The sequence below is a fragment of the Lontra canadensis genome, unplaced genomic scaffold (assembly GCF_010015895.1).
Source record: "Lontra canadensis isolate GAN:19392208 unplaced genomic scaffold, GSC_riverotter_1.0 scaffold4, whole genome shotgun sequence".
In the NCBI taxonomy this organism is placed as follows: Eukaryota; Metazoa; Chordata; class Mammalia; order Carnivora; family Mustelidae; genus Lontra; species Lontra canadensis.
Window position 1 is genome coordinate 52,498,972 of NW_022630998.1, and position 12,631 is coordinate 52,511,602.

Here is a 12,631-nt window from a genome sequence, read left to right on the forward strand (position 1 = left end):
ATATCCCTGCCATATCCCATTACTGTTCATGTTTGCTCCTTTACCCCTTCTCAAAATATCTGTACATTCAATTATAAACTTTAAGGGCTTTTTTGTAAAACTACTGTATAGAACATGAAGTTAATATATAGAGGGCCTCAGTGGTAAGCCTGCTGTGTGGACACCCAGGAGTGTATGAGGAGGCAAGTTAAAGATCTAAGCAGAGGGAAAATGACCTTAACTGTAGGTTGGTAACTGGGTCAGTATGAGCTCTTAGAGGTAAAGTTACAATGAAAAGTTCAGATAAAGAGATTTGTCATAGACCAAGGCCTTTATGGAGAGGAAAGTTGGCCAGAGCAACCATGCACTGCATTTCAGTGACTCTTAAGCAGTGGAAATATTTACTTGATGTGGATGTAGGCCCCAGCTTTTATTTCAGCCCCTGAACACAGATGCCTCCCTGCTTTCCAGCTTTCGCGTTTATATGCAACATTTAACCACTCCCATGTCCTCTGCCAGTTCCTTAGGCAGTGACTCATCTTGTTTCCCTAGGCATCTTGGCATCATGGGTCAGCCCCAGATTTGGGTGGAGATGTACAGTCATCTAAATTCTGAGGACAGTTTTTGATAGCCAAAACTTCCACCCAGAAATTAACTTTAAAAAGTCTCTTAAAGAAAATATCCTGACCATTATTTTCCTCTGGCAGGGAGCCCAGCCCTGAACTTAAAAGTGGCAGAGCAGTCAGCACCCATGAAAAGGACCTAGGCTGGCAGGAGCATACGATAGGGCTTCTTTGCACATACCTAGTTCAAGTGCTTAGTGACGCCCACTGAACTTGGCCAACTGCCAAAGAATCCAAATTTACTTCACTACCCAGGAAAGGAACCATGTTACGAGACTATTCTTTTTTCAGTATATATATAGATAGATCTCTCTATATATAGGTTGTGTTGGAATATACTGCAGGAATAAACTGAAACACATTTCCCAGCACTGTACTATGAAGCCTGAAATCTCAGATTGTGTTTCTCACCGTCTGTTAGGAAATTCTTGGATTAATTTCTACAGTGGAGTCCCAGGCACCTTGGTGTCTGGGTCTTGCCCCCTCCTTTCTGGATAGTGCTCTTTGATACCACCCACTTCTCTCCAGATTTGTACAACCTCTTACCCCGCACTTAACATGTAGTATCTACGATTGGTGAATATTTCATGAAGATGGTTTCCAAAGCGAATTAATGCCAGGCATTGCACAAGTGAACAGAGCCCAGGAACTACATGAATCTTGTCTAATTGTAACATGGAATTCTACATCTAAATTTAGGAACTCTGAATCCTAAAGATGGTGAAATTGAAGCCTAGAGTAAAGACTAAACAGAGGTCACCCTTAGGGTGTTCTCCTGGCCAGATCTGTCTTCAAGTGGAGGTGGAACAATATATTGCCTGGCTGAGTCTTAGAAGCTGTTTTCAAAATAAGCAGAGTAAGAAACAGTTCTTTGTGTTGAACACACTATTGTTGGTCTAGCTCAGAAGTTGACAGACGATGATTTTGGTTAAAAGGTTAGGTCATAAGCTTTATACTCCACAATGCAGTCTCCATTGTGTATTTTTTTTTTAATAGCCCTTTAAAATGTGAAAACCATTCTTGGCTTGCAAGCTGACCCCCCCGACTCTATTTAAAATGGAAAAAAAAAACCCTCTTATATTAAGAATAGATTATTAAGAAATTCTGTGAGACAACAGCGTTTTGTAGTTAAGTGTTACAGGATCAAGGAAAGGCAAAAATAAACCAGCCTCACAAAATATTTTGGTCAGCAACCAGGTTTTAAAGTGAGAAGTTAGACCCTTTATTGGAAGCTAGTTTGTTTTTTTTTTTTCCCCCAGAAATTTTAGGCAAAATAGGCTTGAGTCTCCTTTTTTGGTGATAGTAAGATAATGAAAGGATACCTAAGTAGTGTCAATAGACATTGAATTTTCTCATTTAAAAAAGCTGTGTATATATATATATATATGTATATATATATATATTTTTAAAGTGTATACTTTTGCATTTTTTTCAATGTGACCCCATGCTTTGAAAAGTCCACACTGTTTATTTTGATGAGGTCTTCGTGTGCCCTACAAAGCTATCATGAGGCTCTTTACACAGATTCAGTGCTGGATTCTCTCCGCGTGAGCAGGAAGGCCTCCCTGCACTTGTCAGGGAACCATCTGCTGCCTGCACGGTGGTGGAGCGTCTTCCTACAATCCCCTGCCTTTGAATATCTGGTTATTTTGAGCAAATTGATTCTTTCTGTCCTTGTTCCTTAAGGAAGAGATTGCCTTTATGAGTCTCTACTAATCTCAGCTAAGCAGCTTTTATTTCTTTAAAAAATACCAGATGTAGTAACTTATTTTCATCCCATTTTCAATAGGTTTTACTTTGCTAAGAGACTGGACTTTTCTTTTTTTTAAAGCGACTGGACACTTGACCCTACATTGAGCAGTTGTATTTTCCTGATCAGAAGCCTGATGCGGAAGAGTGGCTAAGGGCCTACCCTTGCTCAGTTAGCTTTTGTTGGAAGGAAAAACTAAATCTGGAACCTTCCTTTTCATAAGCGTCAGTAGTGATGCCTGGTTTTAGTGAGGACATTCTTGGAGGATATTGGTGGATTATCCCCAAGGCTAATTACCAAACTATTTTTTGCTTTCTAAATCTGGGCTATGTGCAGTCAGTGGTTGTATCTGATTTGCCCTGAGCTCTGGCTCTGATGCACCGTCTGGTCACGAAGATAATGGTTCCCCTGCTGGAGATGGAGAAATCGAGATAGGCCTCACTATGGTGAGGCCTGAAGGTGGTTAATTTGCTCTCCAAGTTCTCCTGTGGTAGGTGTCTATCCTGCCTAATAGATGAAAAAGTGGGCAGAGCAGTGAAAAGGTTAGTAAAGTATATGATGGTTCTTTGTTTTTCCTGCTAACTTTATTCTCAGTTTGTGCCTGCTGGAACCCCACATGCCTCTTGACTTTTCCTGTAACAGCAGGGATGACATTAGTGGTAGGGTCAGTTGTTCCTTTCACAAACTTGACTGTGCATTTTGCCTCTGCGAGTACCTCAGTGACCAACTGCACGTTATTGCTTCCGTTGTGCCTTTTCTACCCTTTCTCTTATTTGTAGTTGGGAACTTTCTGCTTTGTTGTTTCTTTCCCCAGAAGGTTGGATATTAGGATCAGGAGGGATCCAGAGACTAGAATTTCTCACTAGGCAGTACTCGGTCCACAAGTGGACCCAAATCCCCATAGGGCAGGTCAGTTGAAGCCAAACTGAAGCATGCTCAGAAAAGAATCTTAAAATGGCCCTGAGAGAGTGATAGAGATGGGTAGATGAACCACTTTTGGCTTAGGGTAGGGTAGCGGTGCACACCTTGTACTGTACGTAGAAAGAAGTCATGGAAGTAAATCCCATGCTCACTACCAGAACGCTCTTGTTCAGTAGACATTTAATGTTTGTTCCCATGGGATTATGTTTTTCAAGTTTTTCTCACAGTTTGAACACTGGTGTATAAATACTATTTTCCTTCCCAATTGAAACACCTTTTTAAAAAGTAAACTCATCATTCAAGTTACAGAAATCCAAATTAAGAAAAAAAATGGGATTCTGATTAAACACAGAGGTAGCTAGTAGTTAGCACTTTCTTTTGGTTGTAAGCAACTGACTCATCTCCCAGAGAAAAAAAGGTCTGTGTTTTAAGATTTATTTGAGAGGGAGAGCGAGAGCGTGCACATGCTTATGAGCAGGGGGAAGGACAGAGGGAGGAGGAGACAAGCCGACTCCCTGCTGAGCAGGGAGTCCCATGTGGGGCTTGATTAATAGGACCCTGAAATTATGATCTGAGCCAAAATCAAGGGTCAGTCACTTAACTGACTTGAGCCACTCAGGTGTCCCCAAAACAGTTTACAGTAAAGACACAGATGGGCTAGAACTAGCACACCACCAGGAACTGGACTTGGTCCGCCTGTCTCACTGGCCACCTGGCTTTTTGGTGTGGCTGCCACTCTGCTCCATTTTTTGATCTCTCGTCATGGCTTGCTGTCCTTGTCTAACCATAGCTTTTGCTTCCTTGTAAGTTTAGTTTGCAGGTAGCCTATCCTGTACCCTGTAGGCACTCTTTCTATACATTCTGAAAAAAAGAGAACTCGTTCATCCTTCTGCAAATTCCAGAGGGAGAATACAGCCCAGCAGATCTCTGGGTCAGGCCTGTCATAGGTCATCTTCAGTGCCCTCTGTAAAGAGAAGGCAGAGTAGTGTGGTCTGGATGGGGCTCCCCCTCCAACTGTGTCTGTGGAAGAAGGGTTCCCTCAGGAGGGGAATTTGTAAGTCGTTGACACTGCCACTGAGTCTATCCCGAACCGTACAAAACACCGGGTGTAGAGTTCCTTAGCTCTTCTGAGTTTTAAGAGAGAAGCAACTGACTTCCTTACGTGGATGTGTTCAGTACATAAGTGATTAGCAAATGCATGTGTGGGGAGTGGGGAAGGTGGGGAGAGTGGAGTTTGCAAAGTCAGGGACTTACAGAGCCTTTTTATATAAGCTTTAGCATTTAAAGCAGGAGTTCTGTCCGTTTCTAGTTCTAGTAGAACAGTGGTGAGAGCTTCCAACACTGTTGCTCTGAGACAGTTATGAACATAGACTTCCCTCAATAGAGTCTTATTTTTTAAAGGTACATACACTGTCCTCTTTCCTCTTAAAGGACAAGGAATAGAAAAAAAAAAAAAGTGATAATCCACAAAATGAAAGAATGGAAAAGGAGAGAACAGGCAAGAGGTAATGATTTTGGGAAGGAGTTAAATGAGTGGTAGAGGAAGTCAAATCTCTAGTGCCTCCAGAGGGTGAGGTATTAAAAGATCTGCACTGCAGAACCCGGGAAAGGCTTAACGCAGAGCCACCAGAAAGACAACACTGTCTGCTCTGTTGAAGCTGCTGATGGAGGAAGACTTCTGGCTGGCAGCGTGGGAGGAAAGTTGTCCATGTCTGGAGTTGTGGGCGTGTCCGCTGTGGAACTCAAGTGGTCCAAGGCCCAGGAAACTCAGTGTGTTTCGTTCCGTGACATCTATTGAAATGGAGCATTCTTCACAGCAACGAACAGGGCTGTCGTGATACCTGGTCTTCCCAGAGCTACACTGAGTATCTTGGACTCAAGGAAACAGAGCAGGAAGCACACCCAGTTAGTCCATCTCACCTAGAGCTGAGAACTGTTCTGTGACCACAGCTTACATACACACCATGGCTATTAGTCACCAGAAGAGCCAGAGCCTGGAGGGGGGAGGGTAAGGTTAGGGGTAAAACCACAATGGGGGGATTCCTAGTACCCCCTCAGGGTGAAGTCATCTCTGGGTAGCAAGAAAAGAGGGTAACATCTATACTTGGGTAGATGTGTAAGGAGAAACTAGCTACTTAGAGGGGTGAGGGTTGCACCTAAAGTACATGGAAGCTTGGGTACTAGTCCATAAGTGAATGCTAATTCTTTTCACAGGGATGTTGAGGAATTTTGGGGCAAGCTACCTAAAGTGAGGGTCTCTGGAAGGAAAATACTGTCAGAAGGATTTTAGAAGCCTAAGTGAGGAAGGACCTTCAAAGTCCTGAGTTTTCTTTGGGTTGGAAGCACAAACTAGGACTAAGTGTAAATCCATTTTACAGTTGGTATTGTTTCTTTTGTGCTATGTCCTTAACAGAGATAGGTGCAGTTCTCCCTAAGGTGCATTCATGTAAGTATTTATAATTCATAAGTATATAATTTTTATATTCTGAAGAACCCATGCCTTTAACAGATATATGAAAAGGGAGCTAAATAATCAAAAGAGGGAGAGCTGAACTTTTGGGGAGTAACATCCAAAACTTGGCTTCAGCCCCAGTCCAAGTACTATTCTCTTTAAAAGAATAAAACATTTCCAATGAAGATAGAACCTAGTGAGGGGAATGTTACTGGCATGGTTGTGTTACCTAATTGGCTTCAGTTCCAGATGCAAACTTTTCTTCAGCCAGAACCAACTTATTTTCCCAACTTCAGAATCTTGAGACAAGCCTCTTACTGTTTACATTTTTATAGTTTCAACAACAAAAAGGGAAAGGAGAGGCTCTGCAGAAAGCCAGAAGCACTTTAACCACCTAACAAGTACAATTCAATTGAACAACTGGTATGCTCTTTTATAATTAGATGTTTCTACTATAAAATACTCGATAAAATTAGACAATCTCTGAGTTTTTGCCAGCTGCTGAGACCTGAGTATTTGCTCACAGCAGTGCACAAACAACTGGGAATGGATCTGTATACCTATTTCAAGTAGGCAGTGTCTATGGGCATAGCTATTCATAAATTGTTGGAATCCATTTAATTGTTATGAGTCACAAATTACCAAACAGAAGTTTTAAAATATATTTTAAAACCATATTCTTATTAGATAGAAATAAGGCAAAAAATTTGTTTTTTAAAGAGACCAGATTTGCTGAAAGGAAATGATAGGAAAACTATCCAAACCCTTCTGCATCACAGTCTTTAGAGATGCACCCAAGTCAAAGGCAGGCTGACACAGAAAAGGGGAAATTCTCAAGTCTGATGAGTACAGGGAAAAGTCATGGAACTTAAAAGATTACAGAGCACAGGTGCTAATCAAAGACTAATTCACTGTTGGTCAGGGCTCAACTAGAATCTGTATTATTTAGGCAGAGTATTAGATTTACTTAAAATACAGATTATGTAGTCTTCACTGCCCTTTAAAATAACCTGAGGTGAGCAGAACTCTTGAGTAAATTGAATCAATTAAACAAACTCAATCTCTAGATAGACTGGGCAGAAAACATAGCAGCTGGGCCCAGGGTAAAGACACCCTATGCTCAGAATGCTAGCAGTTTGTCCCAAGACTAAGGATAACACTTGGCTGTGAATCAGAATTACAACAGATGCAAGAGGAGAAGCTGCCCTTGAAATCCTTGGAACTCCTGAACATGGACACCCCTTGCCATGTTTACAGTATGAATAGTCATCTAGACAGGGAAAGTAATGAACTGTTCTAAAGACAAGTTTCTGGGGCAATCACTTTTTGTTTGGTTTATTTAAAAGGATTAAGTTGCAGGTGTTGATGAACATAAGAATGCTTGCCTAAAGTCCTGTTCTATGTAGAACTTATACTCTGATTAGTTAATGGTTATTAATAGTGATGGTTATTAATATATAATGACTTGTTCATGTAAAACACCAACCCTTTCGGGGTGTGGTGATACTTAAAATGTATGAAGTTTCCAGTTGGTATGTTGAGCTCTTCTCTTTATTCCTATCTTCTCTATTAGCTTTACCTTCAAGCCAGGATGAAGGGAGACTGGGCAAGACTCTTACGCCCCACACTGCAATTTGGTCTTGTTGCTGTGTCCATTTATGTGGGCCTCTCTCGAGTTTCTGACTACAAACACCACTGGAGCGATGTACTGACTGGACTCATTCAAGGAGCCCTGGTTGCAATATTAGTTGTAAGTATACAGGGCAGTAGCCTACAGCTAGATACTGATAAACACTGGGAGGAGTAAGTAGAAATCCTGTCCCAGGGAGAAAACTATCCAAAGGGAGATAATGTGGCTCAGTAATTTTTACTGGGTAATCACGCGATGTTAACTATGTTGCTCTTTCCAAAAGTTACAAAAATCTTAACTAAATGTACTTTTGTAAAAGGCTACTGCTATAGTGTTTAGTTTCATTTTGGTATGAATTGCAGAATAACCTAAATGCTAACAGAGTAAATCTATTTACTCAAGACCTAACTAAGCAATTCTCAATTTAAAACCATCTTTTTCTAACTCTGTTAGTCCCCCCCCTTTTTTGGTACCCCTTCATTGTGATAGGGTTTTATTTTTGCCAACTGCCTGTTCCAACTGTGTATATGGTTTTTAAACTGAGAATGGGACAAAAGTATTTAATGATGTAATTTAAGTATAACTTGTTTTCTGTAGGCAGTGTATGTAGCTGATTTCTTCAAGAACAGAAATTCTTTTAAAGAAAGGAAAGAGGAGGACTCCCATACAACTCTGCATGAAACACCAACAGGGAATCACTTTAGGAACAGTCACCAACCTTGAAGGTAGCAGAGTGCCCAGATGAAGCTGGCCTACTTTCTAAAGGAAAATGACTGCAACCAGAAGACAAGAGGATGAGTTTTCTTCATGGTATACAAGCCTTTAAGGGACTGCTGCTGCTATACCTCTTGGATGCCCACTTTACCTGTGTGTATATAGTTACATTTAACACAGTGGTTCTCTAATAGCTCTAAGTTCATTAAAAAAAAAAAAAAAAAATTCAAGCCTTTCACTAAAACAATGCCCACCTGTACATTTTTTATTAAAAAAAATGTAATGCTTATGTACAAATGTGTATGTAATATGCTTGCTTTGGATGATGCCTGATTGAAGTATAATACATATTAAAATGTCTGAGTACAACTGCCTTGAAATGGGAGAACCAAATCAACATTTCTGTAAGCATTTGTAGTCAACTGTAATCAGGTGGTGAAAAATTTAAAATCCCACATTCGTTTAGCTAATTCTTTATAAGTAGAGGCTGGCAGCAAACACAATATCTCTCTTGATTTTGGTGATTCCTAAGAGAAAAGAAAAGACAGTTTAAACCTCCAAGATCACAAAGACTGTAATTCCCCTCTGGTGGGGTTTTAATACAACAAACAATCCTGATGACACAAAGCCTTGTTGGTCTAAGAGACGAGCAGGGTAACTTAGAAACCAGACTCCTACTCTTGTGACCCTAGACTCGGTAGTACCCTGTGTCTGTGTGTGTGAGCGCGCAGGGCTGAGACGGTGTCTCAGACTATGCACAAAGACTCACTGAAGAAAGGACTAAACCGTTGAAGGCAGTTAGCTGACCCCAAAGCATGAATTTTCAGCCTATCTCAGGAGACACTTTATTTTCACTTACCATGTGAGATTCTTTCTGAACTAAGGCAGGACAAAGTTTATTATTTAATAAGTTTACATAACTCTGGCTGATTAAATAGGCCTGCCCCATCAACCGTATGGAAACAGTACCCAGTTGTTGCACACCTCTGGACACTGGTTAGCAGAAATCATTAGGGATTGTGACTATATGAATAACTAAGAGCGACAAGGTGGCTGGCTGCTATTCTTTAATGTATTAACTCACAGCCCTTTTTCTTGGCAAATATTCAGACGGAACAAACTGTAAGCAGGTTATATACTCCCTCTGGCCCCCTGCCTGCCTCTAGTTACTACCACCTTGGACTGGCCATCTGGTTTTTCCTGGTCTTCCTGCTTCCACCTTGCTAATCTGCAGACTTCCCTACGATGCAACAGCAAGAACTGCCAGAGCACACCACTCCTGTGGTCAAACCTCCAATCATTTCACAAAAAAGCCAGGGGCTGAGGGGTAACAGGATCATCTCTTTTCTCCTTCCTACTATTCTACTCCTCACTCTGCTCTAGCCACATTCGTCTCTTGCTCTTGCTTACATCTATCAGGCATACGTGAAGGGCCTCAATACCACCTTCTGAGTGAGGGCCCTAGCCCATCTCCTCTATCCCTCAATTCCTACTGTCTCTTCCTTTCTTACTATAGACTTAGCACCACCTGAAATACTTTAATTGTTGACTTATTTTATGTCTCCTCACACTAGGATATAAGCTCCATGAAGGCAGGGATGTGTGGTTTTTTTGTTCACTGCTGTATCCCCTGGTGCTTAAAACCATGCTGCACATAGCACACAATAAATATTTATAAATGATTATATAAAAAATCTTGAAACTTTTTCCCAGAGAGACACTCTTAGATGTTATTTAAATACTACTACTAAAAAAAACAAACAAAACAAACAAACAAACAAAAAGAACTACTACTAGATGGCCATGGCATTCCAGTGAAGAGCATCTGAAAATGTCTTCCTATGTTATGGCCAAGAACTCAGGTCTCAAAAGATTTGCCTTAATGATTAGAAAAGGGCCACAGACTAGATACTGACCTTCTGCAAATTTGTTTTCCAGCTCAGTGTTTCCAATGGCTTTTGCTGCTTGACACATCTGTCGAAGCAGTTCTTCCAGGCGCCTCATACAACGAATTATGCTGCCTGTAGAGAAGGGAAACAAATCACTTGTAAAATGAAAATAACCAGAACAGTGGGACTTTTGCTAGAGACAAGGTAGGAGAACATGGCATGATTTAACTAAGAGTACTTTGAGGGACTTCCCATCCAGTAAATGAGGTTGAAGACCTGACTGAATGCTTGGTAGGCACTAGGAGAGATACAAAGAAAGTTTAATTTCCCATCCCTGGCTAATGGTAAAGAGTCCTAATGTATTATAATGTGTTGACATGTGCTCTTGTAAGTTCACAAAATGCCCTGGGAGCAGGGGAAGAGCAACTTTGGATTAAGGGCACCAAGATAACCTATAACCTGGGTCTGTAAGCACGAGGAGGTCTCTGTCAGCAACAAGAGACCACCACTGGGCCAATGCAGGGAAGTGCAACAAAAGTGCAGCTACTCAAGGACCCTGAGGGCGGCCTACTGAGGTATCTGGATACCATCCGTGAAAAGAATGCAACTGGAGATTTTTAAGCAGGGGACGAACAGCAGGATCAGGTATTGTCATTTTAAAGCTGCAATCATTCATTCTTCCTGACCTTAGATTTTTACCAGTGCTTTCTTCATACCGTGTATCCTCAAGGGAACACAAAGGAGAAGACAAGTCTCTTCCCACTGGATTTGACTCCGTGAGATCAGTGTTTTTTTTGTTTTTATCAAAGCTGAAGCTGTAAACATCATTTAATTTCTACCACACTTGAGCAAGCAAGGGGCCTGGGATCCTTTCTCAGAGAGCTATCTGCTTAAGTTTAAAAGTCCTGGGACTTTATTTTTAATGTGTGAAGTATATTAGAAGAATATCAGTCTGATATGTGAGGTATGAACTCCTCTAGTTTAAGTCCTTACCATTATTAACTCCTTTTAACATTGGACTAATCCATCAACATTTATCAAGTTCTTATAACACACTGTGCACAGTTGAGTTTTCTCCTAATGCCCTCCATGTTCTCTTCCACTGTGCCCAGGGCTTGGGGGTAAACTGGGGAGAGTTAACTCAGGAAGGAAGATGTAATTTGAGCTTAGATAAAGATAAAAGCCATTTGCCCAAGAGAATCCGCATAATCCAGCAGCAGGTACCCACGCACATGCCCAAGCACCTTCTCTCCCTGTGGGACAATTCCAAGAGCCAAAGATAATACCGCAGAAGGGCCTGCACCCCTAAGGACAACGTTCCTCGTTGCTGTACCCACCAATGAGACAGAGCAATGAAAACACAGTGATGTTACTTTCACATTCTGGGAGGTTTGTCGGATGACACTGATAATGAAGACGACCAGCACACAGGTTACCTTAAAAGACAAATGGGGATAATACCCTGCCATCTGCAACCTTATAGGATGTTTGTTTGCTTACTTTAGATTCAGTTCAACACTATTTAAAGATTTTTTAAAAATTATTTATTTATTTGACAGAGATCACAAGTAGGCAGAGAGGCAGGCAGAGAGAGGAGGAAGCAGGCTCCCCACTGAGCAGAGAACCCGATGTGGGGCTCGATCCCAGGACCCTGGGATCATGACCTGAGCCGAAGGCAGAGGCCCCAACCCACTGAACCACCCAGGCGCCCGAGTTCAAGACTATTTAAACAGAGAGTATCCTCTACCTAACTCTGACTTTGTCACTTGAGATGAATGTACCAATTCTTTGACATTGGCAAAACTCTGAAGGAATGTAAAATGTCATGATACAGCCCTTCAAACAAAATATTCCAAGCCCATTGGGCTTTTTTTTTCTTCTTTTTTTTTGGTCCTGTTCTCATTAAAAGGTTCATGAATTCTAGGAGAAAACTCCAGCCTTCAAATATAGCCTATTTCTACTACACAACTCTGTCAAAGTTATTTAGTACCTAGCAAGGGACTTCCTAAGAGTCAACAGCAAAATGGCAACCAGAACAGAGACAAATTCTGTAAAATCCAACCAACTGCATATATACACATCTTATAATAACCCTCAGGACTTTCTTATATTACTGGAGAGTAAAGTTACCAATGTTCCTAGTTACATTTAGGCATCAAAGAAAGGAAAAAAGGGTGATATCCAACACTTTCTGAGCACTTATTTTGTGGCGGATCTTCTAATACATTATCTCTTGTAAAACTTCTCATTTGATGTTTACAACTGGACCAACTACTGTCTTTGTCCTCATTTTACAGAGAGGGAAAAGGAGAAGGAGAAGTTGCATACATAACCTGACCAAGGTCATAGCCAGGAGTAAATGATGGAGGCAGGATTTTAATCCAGACCGAAGATTCTAGAGCCCAGGCATTTACCAATATCATAGTGCCTCACAGAAATATCTATATTTTCTAAATTTTCTATAATAAATGTATATTACCTTATAAATTCAAATTCATATATTTAAAGTAAGAAAAATTATATTTTTAAGTTTTTGAAGTTTGAGAGCACGCATGTGCAAGTGGTGGTTGCGGGGAGGACAGCAAAGGGAGACAAAGAATCCTCAAGCAGACTTTCTACTGAGCACGGAACCCAACGTGGAGCTCTATCCCAGGACTGTGAGATCACGACCTG

At 41.1% G+C, this 12,631-nt stretch overlaps 2 protein-coding genes across 4 annotated transcripts in view; one reads left to right on the forward strand and one right to left on the reverse strand.

The window, feature by feature from the left end:
• The window catches only part of PLPP1 (phospholipid phosphatase 1), a 91,722-nt gene extending 83,360 nt beyond the window's left edge, over positions 1–8,362 (forward strand). For both annotated transcript variants that reach the window (XM_032850505.1, XM_032850512.1), the window contains exons 5-6: positions 7,299–7,475; positions 7,953–8,362. In XM_032850505.1, the coding sequence (XP_032706396.1) occupies positions 7,299–7,475; positions 7,953–8,078 (303 nt within the window). In that variant the 3' untranslated portion in view covers positions 8,079–8,362. The remainder of the gene's footprint in view (positions 1–7,298; positions 7,476–7,952) is intronic.
• The window catches only part of MTREX (Mtr4 exosome RNA helicase), a 111,146-nt gene continuing 106,831 nt past the window's right edge, over positions 8,317–12,631 (reverse strand). The window contains exons 26-27 of one of the 2 annotated variants that reach the window (XM_032850489.1): positions 9,986–10,090; positions 8,317–8,596 (exon numbers count right to left, since the gene is read on the reverse strand). In XM_032850489.1, coding sequence (XP_032706380.1) covers positions 8,544–8,596; positions 9,986–10,090 — 158 coding nt within the window. In that variant the 3' untranslated portion in view covers positions 8,317–8,543. Of the gene's footprint in view, positions 8,597–9,985; positions 10,091–12,631 lie in introns of those variants that run through there. The other variant, XR_004381753.1, reaches the window with a different exon arrangement.